We start from the raw sequence: 20,684 nt of genomic DNA, 5'->3' as shown, positions 1-20,684 counted from the left end.
CCAAGCCCTTGGCTGGTACCCTTTATTCTTTCGTCTAGAATGACCTAGGTCACTCATTCATCTCCAGGGAGAAGTTCACGAAAAACACTCAAGGCCCAGACGTGATCCACCTCAACCCCAGGTGACGTCGCTCCACACTGATCAGAGGTCACAATCTTGCCAGGACACTGAAGCTGTCTCCCCTCTAGACACCGTGTCTTGGCAGGTCACTCTTGCTTGGACCTGAGTCAGAACCCATCAGAGAGCTTCTGCTCCCCTGCGGATTGAGATGTGGAGGTGGCCCTGTCCTGGTTCTCGGTGTGGAAGAAGGGGAGCCGTTTCCCTGGTTTCAGGGACAGGAGCCAGTGGAACAGCTGATGGGGTAATCGTGGAACCTCTCGCCAACAAAGACGTAGATGATGGGGTTGACACAGCAGTGTATGTAGGCGATCATCTCTGTCACTTAAATGGCCAGGGCTAGTTGGTCTTTCTGGTTACAGAAATTGACTAAAAGGATGTCATCAAAAGCATAAATAGAAATAGTCAGATTGAAGGGCATACAAAAAAGGAAAAACATGATCATGATGACAAGAATCAGACGGACGGCTTTGGACTTCCTCTCACTGGGCCGTCTGAGCAGAATCTTGATGATCCCTGTGAGGCAGATGGTCATGATCACCAGAGGCAAGACCAGCCCCAGGACACTCAGTTTCAGAGCCAGGATCCATTTCCATTGATTGAGATATTCAGGAGGGAAGTAAACGGTGCAGCTGTAACGATAGGACTCATCCTGGGACTCAGGCCCGCAGGCCAAACAGCATGGACGATGGCCAGGTACCTGTCGATGGTCAGCAGGATGATGAAGAAGATCTCGCTGTACAGACCTACGTAATAAAGCCCCAAAAGCAACTTGCACATGACATTGCCGAACACCCAGTTATCTTTCCGATAATAATGTATCCAGAAGGGCAGCGTGAAGAGGAAGAGCAGGTCAGAAATGGCCAGGTTGAGCATGTAGATGCTGGTCATGTTCTTGAGCCTCTTGTGTTGCAAGAGGACCAGGACCACCAGGCCAGTGTCAAACACCAGGGAGTACAAAGTGGGCAGCAGCTGAGCTCTAAAGGACCTCCAGTCTTCATTCTGGCACAGGGTTGATTCCTGTCCTCAAATTCTGTGGTCCTGTCATAGTCCACTGTACTGGCTGGAATTTCAATCCTGCTTTCTCCCGTGGGTCCAGGAAGGTGATTTCTGTTTTTACTTTGCTGTTACAGGCAGTGGGCTCTGAACAACAGACAAGGCAGGGATTATGTCTCAACCCCTTCACAACTGTTTATCGAGTGCCCACCGTGTACCATGTCCTTGGACCCAGTGTTGAGCTAGGGTTCTCTCTGCCCTTATAGAAACTGTAGTTTACTGTAGATTGTGGGTGGAAAAGACAATTAACAAATGAGTGAACCTAGCATAATATCAAATATTTTGGCAAAGAGGGCTGTGAAGGAAACTTCTGTGGATTGAGCTCCCAGACAAGGGGAGACCTAACCACATTCTTCATCACCAACGCTTCCCTCATGCTTCCTATAGACTTAGCATTGATCTTAATGTTAATCTATCCTGGAGGGTACAATTCACTTTTCCAATTTTAGAGGTGATGACACAGAATTTCAGAGTGGGCAGGACACATATCCAGTGACAACCAGAGCTGAGGCTCAAACCCGGTGTGAACACTCTCACGCCTGTCCCTGAAACCACTCAAATGTCCTGCCTCCAATCACAGAGCTGTGACTTTGCCCTTGGGAGTTCTCAGAAAGACATGGCAGTAGAAATATTCTTAGCTGACAGTCAAATACTTACCAATGAACCTGCATGGCATTAGAGATTAATAGTGTCTTTGCTAGTGTGACATAGGGTACTGAGAATGTCACACTGTGTGGCCATGTGATCTTTTTGGATGTCACAAAGTCTAGGGGATGCTCCTGTGATTTGGTAGGCATGGGCACAGATGTGGTACATTGCAGAGATCATCTCACCAAAGCGCAGTACTGCCGCCACAGTCCAATTCTCGGAGGCTAGCCCATCCCTTAGTGGGGGACACTGAGGACACCAGAGTGGGCTCCGCCTGGCCCACGGTACTCGGTCCTGACAGGGCACAGGCAGGTGTGCAGTAGCTCTGTCATGTCAGAGCAGGTCAGGAATGGTTAGTTTGAGGACATAGATGTGGGTCATGTCCTTGAGCCCCTTATATTATTGCTAGAGGACCAAGATCACTAGGATGTTGCCTAAGAGAGCTCTGAGGACTCAGGGGAAGATAGGCTGGATAAGCGGGTGACCTGGTGAGAAGAAGCGGGTTCTCAGAAGAAATGGCTCAGAGGAGGCTGAAGCCATGCGGTGTTGCTCAACCAGGTGGAAGCTTGAATGCTCAGAAATGAGCTCTGGAATAGTTTTACCCAACATTTCCTTGAAACAAAGACAAACACAAACGAGAAAGCACCATTAGATGGCTTGCCTTACAGGACTCTGCACACCTGCTCTTCAGCCCTTTTTCCAATCCTTTCTGAGCACTTACTGAAGACACCTCCCCAAATGGAGCATGGGCTTTGGTGTAACCGACCAGCTGTATGAACTTGAAGAAGTTCATCTCTCTCCCTGAGCCTCAGTCTCTCTTCTGTAATGTGAGAAAGTATCTGTTACCCTGAAGGATTTCTGTAAGGTAAGCTATGAGAACAGCCGGCCCTGGCCCTTGCCAGGACACCAGTAAACATCAGGTGACCTCATTCCTGGCATTACCCCTTCCCTGAGGACTCCAGCCATCAAGTATGTCCGAGTCTGCAATCCTGTTCTGGCTGATGTTCCCTGTCCTCCATGTTCCCCCGCCAGGTGTCTCTGTGGTTAATCTAGAAAGGGAATCCTGTTTGATGATGGACACAGCCGTGGGAGCTGCATTTTCAGATTCTAATCGTATTGTCACTAATCTGAAAGCTTTGACTTAGACACCAGTCATGTAGCAGAACTTGCCTGCATCATAATTCCCTTCACCCCCGAGTCTCTGGTGCTCTTCCTTATGCACCGATGCTTGAATGTTTCCTGCTGAGAAACTTACATTTCTGCAGTGGCCTTAGAAACTTAAGGCCCATAAGCAGTGGATGTTGGACTCCTCAGCTAGGGCCCTATGGTTTCCTCCCAAATCCATTTCTCTGGGTCACTTCTCCACCTCTGCCCTAGCCCTGTCAATGAGGAATCAGCCCTCTTCCTGGAAAAACCCAGGCTGGACATCAGTAACAGAGCGGAGTTGACAATTTCTGATTTCTGCAGCCACTGTTTAGGGCCGGCGGATCAGCTGGCAGTCAGCATCATGGGGACCACAGGGTTTGGAGTGGAAGGAATAGGCAGCTGGAAACACAGGGGTGGCTCATGCAACACTGACCCCGGGAGCCCAGTCTTTGGGGAAACTTTGGCAAAGGTGAAGGCACGTTGAATCAGCATCATCAGATGCCATTAAATGAAGTAACCTGCATTCTCCCTGTCTCTTACTCCATTCACTGTTTTCCCTACAGGTGGGCACCATGCAATAACACTGCTCCCCTAGGAATTGGGACTGGGGCGGGTCCTTGAAGGAGAATCCAAGGGCCATGTTGCAGCCAACCTGCTGGCCATGCTGTTGTCTGCCTCAAGAGTCTGCCCCAAGGTCATTGCCCAGACGTCAGCTCTGGCCCTGGAGCCTGGAACCTTCTAGTGCAACTTGCTGCATCCTGGGAGTAGCTAAGCCTCTGAGCAGGGAGGGCAGTCTGTGCGGATAAAGACACCAGGCCTGAGGTGTGGGACTGCTGGCTTTTCCTGGTTTATAAGAACCAACCATGCGCATGTGTCCCCAACCCCACAGTCAGCATATTGGTAGCTTGAAATCCAACACAGTGGGCATATTTACATGCAATATCAGCAACACTGGAAATCAGGGCTCTCTTTTTACAAAAGCCTGCTATGGCATATTTAGGAGCACATTAATGCTCACCCATCTCCCCCCCCCCCCCCCCCCAGTATGAATAGCCTACTAGCTGTCCTGCTGGTCAGAATGGGAACAAAGAGGTCAATGAGTGACATACAGCCTGTTTGCAGGCTATGCAAACTTCTGGGAATTTCTACTCTGGAAATGTGAGACTCTCTAGATTATTCGAGGGAGGAAACAGTTGAAGAAGATACCTCCAAGGATCCTCAACCCCACTATTCTCAGAGCAAAATTCTGCTTCCACTTTCTTTAGTAGTAGGACAGAATGGATGCTTCGCAAAAGCTCACCAGGACAGCTCCCCCCATTTGGGGATGAAGTCCTACCTCCTCCAAAGTCAGCCAACAGTCTGAGTTTGTCAGTCATTTTTTCTATTCTTCTTAAGAAGATGGTTCAGTTTCAAACCATCCAGCATCTGGAAAGACTTTTCTAATTCATAGCTTCTTTCGGCTACAATGACTTTATACACCATGTATGATTTTCATTCATATGGGGAAAAATTTGCAAGTAATTTACTCTTGAATTGCCTTCCACAGAAAGAAACTTTTGCCTCTTAATACTGAGCCTACTTCTTATTCAGTCAATAATGACCCCTCATTTGAGACAGCTTCTCTTTTTAGCAAAATAAAAGCTTATTTCACATCTGATTACCCATCTCATAAATCCTCCTATTCTCAGCATTGCCATCTAGTTCACTGCCTGGCAGGTGCATCAAGGGCCATCAGACGCACTGAGTGCACGGATTCATGCAGACTGCCCTCCATAGAAGCCGACAGGACAGAAACAACAAGTGCAACTTATTCTCGTGTTGTTGTAAAGTACCGAATCCACAATTCCACGGGTTTTTCATAGAGACACCAAGTCCAAATGAGTTTTGAAGACTTTTATTAAAGGAGGAAATTTATTAAATATGCCAGCCGCATATATCTTACACGGGACAGTCCCAAATTGTGTGTGACTGTAATATTCTCGGAGCTGGTTATATACCCTTAATTATACATGGGCAGAGAAAAAGCCTGACATCACGACATAAGCTTATACCCTTTATTTTCCCCTATACTGGTTTGGTAAAAGGATGAAGGGTGCGGGGATGGGACACAATTCATTAGCAAGTTTATAACATCTGTCTACAGGATTCATAAAAAAACGCTTCTACACTTTAAAACTTACGAGGCAACCCAATGGTAAAAATGTCACTTTACATATTAGAAGACTATATGTTCTAGTGTTCACTTGCTATTCCTTTGTCCAGAGATACATATATTAACTACATGCTTTTAGGAGGGAAGAGGTAGTTTCCATGGGGACAAATGCCTGTAAATGGCCCATTAATATAAGAAAAGGTTTAATTTAATCTTTCTCTGCCCGCACCTGGCTATTCACCCATTTCCCCACAGGTGTGGTGGAAGGTCAGAGAATCCAAGTCTCTTTTCCCTTTGCATTTACAACACACTGCCATTGGCCATCTTGATTTTATGCTAATCACACAAGTACAAAGATCATTTACAATATCTCTCTTCATGCCTACCCCAATTAATAAAATATTCTTCAAGCTTCTTAAAATATTAATATTAATTCTGTAGCTTTTGGTTCCTTACAACAATCCCCTCTGGCTCTATTTCCTAAGTCAAATCCTTGATTTAATTTACTGAAGAGCATAAGGCTGTCGTCTAGGAATATTAACTTATAACATGTAACAGATATTTAACAGACAGCATTAATAACAATACGGTTCACTAATGAAACAAATATTACAAATTGATTCTCTATAAATTGTACAATCTTTTTCAATTTAAATAAAACTAATTGGCTTTTATAATAATTTACTTTTACTTAGAATGTTTATTTTTAACACTTTTAAACTTTGTGACAATTAATTTGGCTTTCTTTTTACCCTAGCTTCCCCTTTCCCAAGGTTTGATTAAAAAGAGTCCTTAGTTTCTTCATACATTCACTGTACATAGACCAACCAGCTTCCAGTTTGTGGTTGGAGGAAGGCATGCCTTCTATTTTGGCAGCAGTGGGAGTTGTCAGGATCATGGTATGTGGGCCTGTCCACGTGGGAACTAGTGCCTGGGTAATGCACTGGATCTGTTAATAATGCTGGAAGCACCTCTTGGACAGTCTTTTGAACAGTTTATTGAGTAACCTGTAAATCCTGGAAGTACTTAGGGAAGGGGTGGTTACGTTTCTTTTACTATTTGATTCATATAATTTACTTGCCCTGAACCTTTGGGTACAAGGTAACTTCACATTAGTTTCTAATTAATACTGGGTTCCTATTTACTAGCTTTGAGGCTGTGGACACAAATGCAGGTCCAATACTAGAATGGGCAAGCTAAATCTAGAAAGAACCATATATAGCAATTTCCTAACAATCATCAATTATTTAATTAAAGTCTATTTCTAAATATTCTTAAATGTTTACCTGAGAAGATAAACTTTCTTCCCAGTTTTTAAATCTTTTCTAATTGGTATTGAATAAAGCTTTGGCAGTAAGGGTCCCAAAACCCCACTGGTTCTGGGTGGCATCTATTCATTTTAATTACTATGTTCTGATTTTGAGATAGACTGGAAGAATATATATAATTAATAAAAATACTATAACAAGCGTCTTAATACAATAAAGTGACTAAAGCCTATTAGATTATTTAACAAAACAAAGTTCTAACTAATATAACAGAATTTAAAATAAAATTCTTACGGTTACAAATGTTCTTAACATGTTAACGTAATTTCATTAAATCTATGTTGACACTATAACTGCTTTATATCATTTACAAATGTAACCTAATTTCTATTTCAGTCTGAGAAATGTCCTAAAGAGCAAGAGTCATACGTATTCAGAAAAAGTCCACAGGGCACTGGAACTGTGGTCATATATCTACACTTTGCAAATAGAGTCCAAGTCCTAATGACCAATGTTTCTAGCTGAAATTAGAAGCAGGTCCCAGCCTACAATAGGCATGGAGCGTTGGGCCAAGAAGAATAAAGGAGACACTATACATTAAATAAAGCAACAGAAATCAGACTGTCATTACCCCTAGTAAAGATCTTCGAGGGATAAATAAAACTCAAATATTAAGGCAAGGCATAGGGAATGGCCCTCGTGTTTACAAGAAATGAGATTAGTTTTACCTCCTACTTGGAAGAAATACCTTAGGCTCATAAATGGTGTCGTGTGATGGGGCCAACCTTTAATTCTTGAGTGGCAGATCCCAGCAGGCTGGACAAGGTCAGGTCACAGGTAGCTGGAAAGGGCTGGAAGAGACTGAACCCTCCCTCCGTTGAGCAGGGGGGCAGCTTACATTTTTGTGTCCTTTTTTTTTTTTTACAGCAAAGGCATGTCCCCTGGTGGAGCTGAGAAGCCTGGCCTCATCTATTGAAAAAATAATATTTTATTTCATTTTTAAATAATCCATGCCAATGGGATATGTATGCCTGGTGTGTAGATGTTGGAATCCATGGGACAATATCCTCTCAGTTCCTGTTCCAGACTGATTTATCTCAAATCTCCGGAAACCAAACACGCCCACTTTGAAAGGAATGCACCACAAACTAACCTTGAAACTCTGAACATTCTCCTACTTGTAGTTCCCAGGGTGTCCAGGAAATGTCAGGTGCAGTGTGGAGCCCTTAAAAATGGAACTGTGAGTTCACTGTGGCCCTGGGTGCCTCGGCACACAGTTTGGAAACCCTAGCCTTATCTCACGTCATGTCTCTGATTAAACTCTGAGTGATACACATATAATCCCATAGAAATTTGGGTCTATTTTCTCCCTGTCTTTGTCTTCTTTATATATATTATAAAATATAAACCAGAAGATTCTGTACTTTTTTAGTTAATATTAACAATGTAAGCATATTCACATATCAATAAATTTTTTTAGAAGTCATTCATGTATGTATCCTAGCTCATAATAACAGTAGTTATTGAATTCTTCCTCGGTTATTGATCTTTCCAGAGGTGCTGCTTTTTCCCATTATCTGTGACAGATCCTGGAAGCAAGATTATAAGGTGAGCTTTTCAAATGATCTTGATACCCATTGCCAAAGCGCTTTTCAGAAACACAGCACTGATTTACATTTCCATCAGAAATATGTGACAGGGACTGTGTCACAGCATCCTTACCTGCTTTGGGTATTTTCATTAATAAAAAAAATTGACATCTGGTTTTTATCTTAGCAGGCAAAAGAAGAGGATCACTGTCATTAGCATGTCCTTGATTACTAATGTAATTGAGATTTCATATAAATGACTACTGCATTTTTCGATGACTTACTGGTTAATATTTTTGTTAATTGTTTGACAATTGGGCATATAGAATAATTATGGGATAGAAAAATCCAAGTGGTTTTCCTACTGATTTGTAAAATTTCCTGATACATTAGGGGAGTTGATGATAGCATCTTGGTCTTAATATTTAGTTTGTTATACACATTTTTTTCTCTGTGTTAACATTTGTGTGTTTTATGTTTTATAATATGTGTCAATTTATAATCCGGCCAATTTCTTTTCCAATAAATTATTTTCATATTCAAAATTTGCTTACACTGTTACACCTAATTGTTTTTCTAAAAGGTTTTAATTTGTTAAATTAAGAACTAAGACAAAATGCTTTGGGGGTGAACAAAAGCTACACAGTGATTTGCTGCTGGCCTTCCAAATCCCTGCCAGGAATCTCTATTAGGCCTGTTTCCCTAGTCAAACTGACCATCTCATTAGGCTGCCCTGCATCTCGCCACATGGAAGGGTGCGGTGCATGTGTGAGTGGCAGGCTCTACTCACAGTGGTTTTATATTCCTGGTGTCAGCCCATCTACCCGACCTGGGCTCTGTTGGCATCCTTGTGGCTGTCACCTCACTGAGCACAGGGCTCTTAGAGAACACCCCTCCCACCTGAACCTAGTGTCGGAGGGTTGCTTTGACGGGAGCAGGTCCTCAGTCACCATGTAGGAGTGAATTGATTTGTGGAATCAACAATGGGCATACGAGTCAATTTGAGTCCATCTGCTTAGGATTTCAGTGCAGACACCATAAACAATGCTTTGAAATAATGTATTGAGCTTGAAACTTGATTGAATGTGCTCCTTTTAAAAACAACAAGAGCAGAAGGGTGAGAACAGTAGTACATCTTTGTTATAATTATGAATGTGCACAAGAGAAAACATAAAGTATAACAAAGTTCATCAACAATGAACATTGTATGTAATAGGGTAAAGAGATTTAGAAGTGAGTTTGAAGTCTAGGGTTTTGAAACAATGACTCTACTTTTTCCATGGCTATTTCCAGATGTACAACCTTTTATACACAAGGTCTGTATCTGCCACTAGACCTGAATTGCTTGATTTTAGTCAGTATAAAAATATTCTCTAATGAAAGTTCCATTGCCAAGGACAGTTTCCCAACTCTCTTTTTCATTAGGTCTCAAGTTCTGCCATCATGAGTTCTATGTTCCTGAGGGCTTCCAGCAGCCTAAACCTTTCAGGGGGACTCAACTGTGGAAATCACTATTTCCAAGCTCACTGGTGGTGCGGGTGGAGGTGAGCGGATGTTCAATGGCTTTGTTTACAATGTTTGTAATCACGAACCTGGAACTCTGTTTGGCCCAAGCCCATGGCTGACGCCCTCTCCTCCGTCATCCAGAACGACATAGCCCACTCATTCGTCTCCAAGGAGAAGTTCATGGAGAAGACTCAGGGCTAGAGATGATCTACCTCAACACCAGGTGGCGTTGCTCCACACTGGTCAGTGGTCACCGTCTGGCCAAGATACCCAAGATGCCTCCTCCAGCTACAGCCACTGTGCCTGGAAGGTCACTCTTGCTGAGACCTGAGTCAGAACCCGTCAGAGAGTTCCTGCTCCCCTGCAGATGGGGACATGGAGTTGGTCCTGTCTTGGTTCTTGGTGTGGAAGAAGGGGAGCCATTTTCCTGGGCTCAGAGACTGGAGATTGTAGAACAACTCACGTAGGTACTCGCGGAACTTCTCGCCAACAAAAACATAAATAATGGGGTTGACACAGCAGTGCATGTAGGAGATCAAGGTTGTCACTTTAGTGGCCAGGGCTAGTTGGTCTTTGTGGTTACAGTAATTGACTGAAAGGACGTCTTCAAAAGCAGATATAGACAGAGTCAGATTGAAGGGCGTCCAAAAGAGAAAAAAGATGATCATGATGACAAAAATCAGACGGACGGCTTTGGACTTCCTCTCATTGGGCCGTCTGAGCAGAATCTTTATGATCCCCGTGTAGCAGACGATCATGATCACCAGAGGCAAGACCAACCCCAGGATGTTCAGTTTCAGAGCCAGAAACTCTCTCCAATGATTGTAGTATGCACGAGGGATAAATGAGTTGCAGATGTAACGACCTTCAGTGCTCAGGGAATCCGTAAAGAAAAAGTCTGGAATTGAAGTCAGGCTGGCCAGGACCCAGCTGACTACGCTGGTGATGATACCAAATGTGACGGTCCGGGCCCGCAGGGCAAACACAGCATGGACAATGGCCAGGTACCTGTCGATGGTCAGCAGGATGATGAAGAAGATCTCGCTGTACAGACCTACGTAATAAAGCCCTGACACCAACTTGCACATGACATTGCCGAACACCCAGTTATCTTTCCAATAGTAGTGAATCCCGAAAGGCAGTGTGAAGAGGAAGAGCAGGTCAGAAATGGTCAGGTTGAGCAGGTAGATGCTGGTCATGTTCTTGAGCCTCTTGTGTTGCAAGAGGACCAGGACCACCAGGATGTTGCCGATCAGGCCAATGACAAATACCAGGGAGAACAAAGCGGGCACCACCTGCACTAGAAAAGACCTTACGGTTTCAAATAGGCACAAGGTTGTGTCCCCGTAGTTGACTTTTGGGATCTTGTCATAGTCCATTGAAATGTTTGAAATTTCCATCATGCTTTCTCCCACGGGTGCAAGTAGATGGTTTCTGTATTTATTTGCTGGTAAAGGCAGGGGGCTCTGGATAACAGAGACAAGGCAGTTATTATATGACACCAACCACTTGACAACTGTTTATTGAGTGAAAAGTGCCTACTTGTAACCATGTGCTGGGACACAACCTTGAACAAAGTGGCCCCAGGTCTTCTTCACTGTCATAGAAATTGTACTTTAATGTGGGAGATATAGGGTTGAGGGAGACAATAAACTAATGAGTGCACAAATTATGAAGTCAAATACTTTGGCAATGACTGTTGGGAAGGGAACGTCTGGTGGATGGAGCACCCAGACAAAGGGAGAGCAACCTCATTCTTCATCACCGTTTCCCTCATGATTTCCCACGGACCTGTCATTGGACTCAGTGTTAAAGAATCCGGGAGGGTACCATTTATGTCTCCCATTTTACACATGATGACAGAGAAGTTTGCAGTGTGTAGGACACTTCTGGGACAATGAGAGCTGGAGCTCACATCCAGTGTGTATCATTCTCATGTCCACTCTTGAAACCACTTGAACTTTCAGCCTCCAATCACAGAGCAGGGACCTTGCATTTGGAAGTGCACAGGAGGAAATGGTTGAGAAATCAGTCCTGGCTGAGTGTCAAAAACTGACCAATGGATCTTAATGGCCTTTGGAGCTAAGAAGGTTCTGGGTTGTTTTTTTTGTTTTTGTTTTTTGTTTTGGTATATTTCTGAAATGAGAAACGGGGCGGTAGAGAGACAGACTCCCGCATGCACCTAATCAGGATCCACCTGGCAAGGCTATAAGAAGGCAATGCTCTGCCTATCTGAGACCCTTGCTCCATTGCAACCAGAATTGTTCTAGCACCTTCGGTGGAAGCCATTGGGCATCCTCAGGACCAAGGCCAACATTGGTACAAGGGAATCTTGGCTATGGGAGGGGAAGAGAGAGATAGAAAGAAAGGAGAGTGGAAAGGGGTGGAGAAGCAGATGGGTGCTTCTCCTGTGTGCCCTAGAAGGAATTGAACCGGGGACTTCTATATGCCTGGTCGGGACTCTACCATTTATCCAATAGGCCAGGGATTAAGGAGGTTCTTTGCTGAGGTGACATGAGACACTTGGGGCACATGACTCTGTGTGGCCATTTGATCTATTTAGTTGTCACAAAGCCTAAAGGACGGTTTTATCACTTGGTTGTAAGGGGCAAGGATGTCCTACAATGCAGAAATTATCCCCCCAACCGCAGTATTGCTGCCACAGTGCAATCCTAGGAGGCCAACTCATTTCTTAGTTGAGAACAACGAGGCCACCAGAGTGGGCTCAGCCTGGCCCACGGCACACGGCCCTAATGGGGTATAGGTAGGTCTGCAGACACTAAGTTGGCCCCCGGGACAGCTGTGAGGACTCAGGGGAAAGCCAGGATGCATGAGCCGGTGACCTGGTGAGAAGAAGGGGATTCTCGAGAGGACTGGCTCAGAGCAGCCTGAAGCCATGCGGTGTTGCACATCCAGGTGGAAGCTGGAATTCTCAGAAATGAGCTCTGAAATAGTTTACCCAACCTTGCCTTGAAACAAACGAACACAAATGAGAAAGCACCACTAGATGGTTTGCTTTACATGACTCCCCACCCTTGCTATTCAGTCCTCTTTCAAATCCTTACTAAAGATGCCTCCCCAAAAGGAGCATGGGCTTTGCTGTAACCGACCAGCTCTGTGAACTTGAAGGAGTTCATCTCCCTCTCTGAGCTTCAGTCTCTCCTGTGTTATGTGAGAAAGTATCAGTAACCTTGAGGGAGTACTGTAAGTAAGGTATGACAAAAGCCAGGACATTAGAAAACATCAGGGAGCTCCTTACTTGAATCTACCCTTCCTTCAGGACTCAAGACACCCAGAATGTCCAGTCTCCAATCCTATTCTGGCTGATGTACCCTGCCCCAAGTTCCCCTGCCAGGTCTCTCTGTAGTTAATCTAGAAAGGGAATTCTGCTGGATGATGTACAGTAGTGGGAGCTCCATTTTCATATTTTCATTATGTTGCCACCAGTTTGAAAGCTTTGACTTAGACACCAATCGTGTAGCAGGACTTGCCTACATCATAATTCCCTTCACCCCGGAGTCTCTGGGGCTCTTCCTTATGCACCGCTGCGTGAATGTTTCCTGTTGAGGAACTTATATTTCTGCAGTGGCCTTAGAAACTTAAGACCCGTGAGGGGGGATGTTGCACACCTCAGGTAGGGCCTTATGGTTTCCTCTCAAATCCATTTCTCTGGGTCCCTCCTCCACTTCTGGCCTAGCCCTGTGACAGAGTAATCAGCCCTCTTCCTGGAGAAACCCACGCTGGACATCTGTAACAAAGCTGAGTGACCATTTCTGATTTCTGCAGCCACGGCCAGGGCTAGTAAATCGGCTGGCAGTCAGCAGCATGGGGACCATAGGGCTTAGAGACAAAGCAACAGGCAGCGGGAAGCACAAGGAGCAGCTCGTGCAACACTGACCCCGGGAGCCCAGTTTTTGGGAAAACTATGGCAGAGGAGAAGGCTTGTTGAGTCAGCATCGCCAGATGCCATTAAACAAAGTAACCTGCATCCCCCCGGCCTCCTATTCCATTCACTGTTTTCTCTACAGGTGGGCACCATGCAATAATACTGCTTCCCAAGGGATTGGGGCTGTGGCGGGGACTTTAATGAGAAACAAAGGACCATGTTGCAGCCAACCAGCCCACTATGCTGTCCTGTGTCTTTAGCATCTGCCCCAAGGTCATTACTCAATGGTCAGTTATGGCCTTAAAGCCTGGGACCTTCCCGTGCCATCATGCTGCAACCAGGGAGTAGGTGAGCCTCTGAGCAGGGAGGGCTGTCTGTGCAGGGAATGACACCAGGCCTGAGGTGCCGGGCAGCTGGCTTTTTATGGGTCATAAGAACCAACCATTTGCATGTGTCCCCAACCCCACAGTCAGCATATTGGTAGCTTGAAATCCACTACAGTGGGCATGTTTACATACAAATACAGCAACACTGGAAATCAGGGCTCGCTTTATAGGAAAGCCTGCTATGGAATTTTCAAGGAAGCCCATTATAAAATATCAAGCAGCACATCAATGCCCACCTGCCACCCCGCCAGTCTGAGTAGCCTAAGAGCTGTCCTGCTGGGCAGATTGGGAACAAAAACGTCGATGAGTGACACAATGCCTGGTGGCAGGCTATGGACACTCTTTCATATTTCTACTCTGGAAATGTGAGACCCTCCAGATTTTGGGGCTGGGGAAACAGTTGAAGAATATACCTCCCAGTAGCCCCAACCCCACTATTCTCAGAACAAAATTCTGCTTCCACTTTCTTTAGTAGGACAGAAAAAATGCATCCCAAGAGGTCACCAGGACCACTCCCTAAATTCAGGGGAGGAAATCCTACCTTTTCCAAAGTCAGCTCACAATGTGAGTTGGCGAATCCTTGGTTCTACTCTTCTTAAGAAGATAGTTGAGTTTCAAACCTTCCCGCATCTGCAAAGACTTTTCTATTCCTAGCTCCCTCCTGCTACACCATGTATGATGTTCATTTCCATGCAGTTGATTTGCAAGTAATTTCCTCTTGAATAGCCTTCCACACAAAGTGGCTCTTGTTCCTTAATGCTCTGACAACTTTCTTAATCAGTCAGTTCCACTATTCAAGAAAGCTTTTCTTTTTTAATAACAACAAAAAATGATTATTTCACATCTGATTGCCCATCTTATAAATCCTCCCATTTTCAGCATTGCTACGCAGTTCACTGCCTTGCAGGTGCATGAAGGGGCCATCAGACGCACCGCGTGCATGGATTCATGCAGATTGTCCTCCACAGAAGCCGACTGGACAGAGAAGAGAAGTGTCACTTACTCTGGTGTGAAAGGATTTTGAGCACAAATTCTGTGTTTGTAGAGTTTTTACAGTCTTTGTTTTCCAGGTTCAAGGTCCTGATGGAGTAGGAAGTCTTTCATTTCCTGTGTAACCATGGAGACAGGACTCTAGGGATCTCAGTCACAGAATGCAAAGTGGAGGCAAATTCTTCTTTTTACATAGGTGAGTGTGGATGAGCAGTAAGGACACCAAACACTGCCATGATGCTGATTTCCCCGTAAACTTTTTTTTGTGGTAATTTGGTGGCACTTCTCTCTGCGGGTTCTGTCTTAAGGGCATTGGGGGGCAGGTAATGAGGTGGCGTTGTTTGGACTGAGGGAGGTGGCAGTAAGGTGTTTTCCAGAACTTGTGGAGCCACTGAAGGCTGGGAATGGGAGGGGGACTGATGTAGGGCGGGAGGTCTCTGTGCTGGCGTGCCAGCCCATGCTAAGGATCCCTGACCCAATTTAGTTAAATGCTTAAGAGGAACTAGTTTATAGCTACAGCTGTAAGTGAAAAAGCTGAGGACCCAGCAGATCTAATCTTGCCAACAGAGGCAGGATTTGTTCCTTGTGCGTCAGCCTTGCAGATATTGCAGGAAGGCAGTTTATTCTCCTTAAAACTTTTGGAAAGATATTGTACAAATGTGCTGAAAAAATTGTATCCTTGTGGGGTTTCCCTTTAATACCCCTCTCCCCTTGGAGCTCATAGCTGTTTGTTGCTTTCTCAGTGCAGCAGACAGACCGCTGGCCAGTGAATAAAGCTTCTCAAATTCAATCAATTTGGGGTTTGGTTCCGTTCAGTGCAGTTGCACCACAACAGTCTCGATGCCAGTGAGCAGCCTGTTCTTTCTCTTTCATTTTTTCTTTCTTCCTTTTTCTTTATGTTTTTCTTTCTTCCTTTTTATCTTTCTTTCTTTTCATTTTCTTTCTTATCCTTTATTATTTCTTCTAAAGATTGCAAGTAAATGTGTTTAAACGAGAACCCTGGGTCCTCTGTTCCTCAATAATCTGGCTAGTAAACCAGGGGGAGGCGGCAACTTCACTTCGGCGCCCCTAGTCCTCCACTGTCACCCACTGTCACTGCTCGCTGTCCTCCATTTTCACTGCTCACTGTCCTCCACTGTCACTGCTCACTGTCACTGCTCACTGTCCTCCTCTGTCACTGCTCACTGTCCCTCCACTGTCACTGCTCACTGTCCTCCACTGTCACTGCTCACTGTCCTCCACTGTCACTGCTCACTGTCCCTCTCCTCTCCCCTGTCTGCCCCAAACCCACAGTGCTGTTTCACACAGAGAAAACCGCAGCCCGGAGTGAATACAGGTTTGTAGAATGGAACTTGCTGTCTCTCTGAGCCCAGGCTCCTGTGAAGATCAAATCCCAGCTCTCCCCTTGAGACCAGGGCAGATCACTAGCTTTCCTATGTCCTGGCTCCCCCTCCATCAAATGAGAACACTGGATGCTTAGGCTCGTAGGAGGATGCACAAGGTCAGCTTGTATGAGTGTTGGGTACAGGAAAAATGTCTCATAGATGATGTTTATTTCAGTTTTCCTCACAGTAGCCAACACTCGCTCTGTGCTGGTGTCTCTTTGGGTCCCACCTGCTTTTGTATAAAAGGAGGACTGTGCTAACCCCTGTCACAGGCATGTTGTAAAGTGCCATTCAGAAATCATATATGTGACCATGCTTGAAAATGTCCCTTCAGGCTCAGTTTCCTCAGTTGTGAAAATGAAGACAATAGAGGAGGTGCCATCATGGAACATCCCGTGAGTCTGCTGGGTGGGGTCTCCCCCTTTCGCAGCCTGTCTACAGAGAGATGGCGGGAGAGAGAGGCAGGAAGGGAACCAGATTGACAGAGATGGCTATGGGCCTGGAAACGTGCCACCTTTGCACACAAAACAGGGCTAGTGTGTACAGGGGTTAATGGGAAGGCACATCAGTGACGAGCCTTTCAAATCATTCCCATCACAGGTCTACCCTTTACTGACTTTGGGCTTGTTGTGTAAGCTCCCAAGTGTCTCTTTCCTCCTCTGTAAGGCAGGGTTATAACGCCAACGTAATAGAGAGGACTAAAGGAAGATACACACACACACACATGAATGAATGATTTGGTGCAGTGCTCAAGACATTAATGCTTCCTGTCCTAATGTGGGGTGTCCATCGAGGTGTGAACTGTGAACCCAGATGTAGGTGCATGCAGTGAGAGTGCAGGGTTCCCAGGAAACACCACAGGGTAGGGGATAGTGGGACAGGAAAAGAGAGGAGCTGAAGATGAGAGCCACAGAGTCTCTGCCGCTGTGGGCAGCAGGGTTCAGGCCTATATGGAACGCAGGGGCCCTGCAGGGTCATCTGAATTCAGGCCTGAGTTGTGAGGACACCAGGCAGTGTCCATGGAATCTGGACCTTTCCACGTGGTTGAGGGTTGCTTTCTGTGCTATTCTGGCTTCCTATCTGCCCCGCTTACCAGACGGGTGCCCCGTGTTGTTGGAGGGGCTGCAGCGTGTAGACGTGCATGCTGAGGGGCGTGCCCATGAGGTGATCAGGAGACTCAGATGCACGCCAGTGTTGGCACAACTGAGCTCCCTGCCCCTCCCCCACTAGGGCACTCTGCCAAGTGGTCATCAGTCACTCCTACCCCGCAACAGGAAATGGAAGGTCTGTGTGTGTCTGGTTATCTGTCGTACTCGGCTGGTGGGTTGGTTTTAGAGAGTGAGGCTACTTCCAAAAGTAAAACACGTCATGCACAAGGTCCCTGTCTGGTCCTCAACCTGAATGGTTTGATTTTATTGAATAAAAGAAAATTCTCTATAAGGGAATTTCAATGCCAATGACAGTTCCCCAATTTTATTTCCCATTTGGTTCAAGTTCGTCCATCATGAGTTCTATGTTCCTCATTTTTTCCAGCAGCCTAAATCCTGTAGGTGGGCGTGGAGAGTTTGGTGGAGGCAGCTGCTGCCTCCTGATTGGCTCTGGGCTCTGAACCAAGTCAGCTGTGAAAGTCCCAGTTTCTAAACCCATTGGAGGTGAGGGCAGAGGTGAGGGGAGGCTCAGGGGTTTTGTTTACAAATGTTCATGTTCAGAAATGTGAAAACCTCAAGCCCTTGGCTGGCGCCCTTTATTGTTTTGTCTGGAATGACCTCGCTCACTCATTCATCTCCAGGGAGAAATTCACGAAAAACACTCAAGGCCCAGACTTGATCCACCTCAACCTCAGGTGGCATCGCTCCACACTGATCAGAGGTCACAATCTTGTGGGACAATGAAGCTGTCTCCCCTCTAGACACCGTGTCTTGGCAGGTCACTCTTGCTGGGACCTGAGTCAGAACCTATCAGAGAGTTTCTCCTCACTTGCGGATGGAGATGGCTCTGCCCTGGTTCTCGGTTTGGAAAAAGGGGAGCCGTTTCCCCGGTCTCAGGGACAGGAGCCAGTGGAACAGCTGATGGGGTATTTGTGGAACCTCTCGCCAACAAAGACGTAGATGATGGGCTTGACACAACAGTGCATATAGGCGATCACCTCTGTCACTTGATTGGCTAGGGCTAGTTGGTTTCTGATTACAGAAATTGACTAAAAAATGTCATCAAAAGCATAAATAGAAATAGTCAGATTGAAGGGCATACAAAAAAGAAAAAACATGGTCATGATGAAAAAAATCAGATGGATGGCTTTTGACTTCCTCTCATTGGACCGTCTGAGCAGAATCTTGATGATCCCCGTGTAGCCGATGATCATGATCACCAGAGGCAAGACCAGCCCCAGGACGCTCAGTTTCAGAGCCAGGATCCACTTCCATTGATTGAGATATTCAGGAGGGAAATAAACGGTGCAGCTCTAATGATAGGACTCATCCTGGGACTGATCCCGGGATGGCAGCCTGGAGGGCCAGGACCCAGCTGACTAAGCTGGTGATGATACCAAATGTGACTGTCCGGACCCGCAGGGCAAACACAGCATGGACGATGGCCAGGTACCTGTCGATGGTCAGCAGGATGATGAAGAAGATCTCGCTGTACAGACCTACGTAATAAAGCCCCCACAGCAACTTGCACATGAATTGCCGAACACCCAGTTATCTTTCTGAGAGTGGTGAATCCAGAAGGGCAGCGTGAAGAGGAAGAGCAGGTCAGAAATGGCCAGGTTGAGCAGGTAGATGCTGGTCATGTTCTTGAGCCTCTTGTGTTGCAAGAGGACCAGGACCACCAGGATGTTGCCGACCAGGTCAGTGACAAACACCAGGGAGTACAAAGGGGGCAGCAGCTGAGCTCCAAGGGTCCTCCAGTCTTCATTCTGGCACTGGGTTGATTTCCTGTCCTCAGATTCTGTGGTCCCGTCATAGTCCACTGTACTGGCTGGAATTTCAATCCTGCTTTCTCCCATGAGTCCAGGAAGGTGATTTATGTTTTTCCTTTGCTATTACAGGCAGTGGGCTCTGGACAACAGAGACAAGGCAGAGACTATGTCTCAATCCCTTCTCAACTGTTTATCGAGTGCCCACCGTGTACCATGTCGTTGGACCCAGTGTCGAGCAAGGGTTCTCTCTGCCTTTCCAGAAACTGTAGTTTACTGTAGATTGGGGGTGGGGAAGACAATTAACAAATGAGTGAAGCTAGCATGATATCAAATATTTTGGCAAAGAGGGCTATGAAGGAAACTTCTGTGGATGGAGCACCCAGAGAAGGGGAGACCTCACCACATTCTTCACCACCAATGCTTCCCTCATGTTTCCTATAGAATTAGCTTTGATCTTAGTGTTAAACTATCCTGGAGGGTACAATTCACTTTTTCCATTTTAGAGGTGATGACACAGAAGTTCAGAGTGAGCGGGACACCTATCCGGTGACAACCAGAGCTGAGGCTCAAACCCGGTGTGTACACTCTCACGCCTGTCCCTGAAACCACTCAAATGTCCTGCCTCCTATCACAGAGCTGTGACTTTGCCCTTGGGAGTTCACAGAAAGACATGGGAGTACAAATATTCTTAGCTGACAGTCAAATACTTACCAATGAACCTGCATGGCATTAGAGATTAATAGTGTTTTTGTTGGTGTGACATAGGGTACTGAGAATGTCACACTGTGTGGCCATGTGATCTTTTTGTATGTCACAAAGTCTAGTGGATGCTCCTGTCATTTGGTAGGCAAGGACAAGGATGTGGTATATTGCTAAGATCATCTCACCTAACCACAGTACTGCCGCCACAGTCCAATTCTAGGAGGCCATCCCATACCTTAGTGGAGAACACTGAGGACACCAGAGTGGCCTCAGCCTGGCCCACGGTACTCGGTCCTGACAGGGAACAGGCACGTCTGAAGTAGCTCTGTCATGTCAGAGCAAGTCAGGAATGGTTAGTTTGACGACATAAATATGGGTCATGTCCTTGAGCCTTTTGTATTATTGCTAGAGGACAAAGATTACCAGTATGTTGCTTCAGAGAGCTCTGAGGACTCAGGGGAAACCCAGGCTGGATGAGCGGGTGACCTGGTGAGAAGATGCGGGTTCTCAGGAGGAATGGCTCAGAACAGCCTGAAGCCATGCGGTGTTGCACATCCAGGTGGAAGCTGGAATTCTCAGAAATGAGCTCTGGAATAGTTTTACCCAACATTTTCTTGAAACAAACAAAGACAAACACAAATGAGAAAGCACCACTAGATGGCTTGCCTTACAGAACTCTGCACACCTACTCTTCAGACCTCTATCCAATCCTTTCTGAGCACTTACTGAAGATGCCTCCCCAAACGGAGCATGGGCTTTGGTGTAACCGACCAGCTGTGTGAACTTGAAGGAGTTCATCTCTCTCCCTGAACCTCAGTATTCTTCTGTAATGTGAGACAGTATCAGTTACCTTGAAGGATTTCTGTAAAGTAAGGTATGAGAACAGCCAGCCCTGGCCCTTGCCAGGACACCCGTAAACATCAGGTGACTTCC

The 20,684-nt window shown here is 45.9% G+C and overlaps 3 protein-coding genes and 1 pseudogene across 4 annotated transcripts in view; all 4 read right to left on the bottom strand.

Moving 5' to 3' along the window:
• The window catches only part of LOC136314184 (C-C chemokine receptor type 1-like), a 105,675-nt gene that overhangs the window by 17,148 nt on the left and 67,843 nt on the right, over positions 1-20,684 (bottom strand). The gene's annotated exons all lie outside the window — the stretch shown is intronic.
• Positions 1-20,684, bottom strand: part of LOC136314181 (C-C chemokine receptor type 1-like) — a 42,235-nt gene that overhangs the window by 8,959 nt on the left and 12,592 nt on the right. Inside the window, exon 1 of one of the 2 annotated variants that reach the window (XM_066244730.1) lies at positions 14,296-14,416. The exons of the other annotated variant lie outside the window; for it this stretch is intronic. The gene's annotated coding sequence lies outside the window, so the exon portion shown is untranslated. Of the gene's footprint in view, positions 1-14,295; positions 14,417-20,684 lie in introns of those variants that run through there. 2 annotated transcript variants of the gene reach the window in all.
• Positions 329-9,631, bottom strand: LOC136313974 (C-C chemokine receptor type 1-like; annotated as a pseudogene).
• LOC136314180 (C-C chemokine receptor type 1-like) lies at positions 9,815-14,381 on the bottom strand. The gene is made up of 2 exons (XM_066244728.1): positions 14,296-14,381; positions 9,815-10,948 (listed from the first exon to the last, which is right to left on the bottom strand). Exon 2 carries the CDS (start codon positions 10,883-10,885, stop codon positions 9,815-9,817), a length of 1,071 nt encoding a protein of 356 aa, XP_066100825.1. The 5' UTR covers positions 10,886-10,948; positions 14,296-14,381.

The sequence above is a fragment of the Saccopteryx bilineata genome, chromosome 10 (genome assembly GCF_036850765.1).
Source record: "Saccopteryx bilineata isolate mSacBil1 chromosome 10, mSacBil1_pri_phased_curated, whole genome shotgun sequence".
NCBI lineage: Eukaryota > Metazoa > Chordata > Mammalia > Chiroptera > Emballonuridae > Saccopteryx > Saccopteryx bilineata.
The sequence above is the reverse complement of the archived record's forward strand: the minus strand, read 5'-3'. Positions and strand labels throughout refer to the sequence as shown.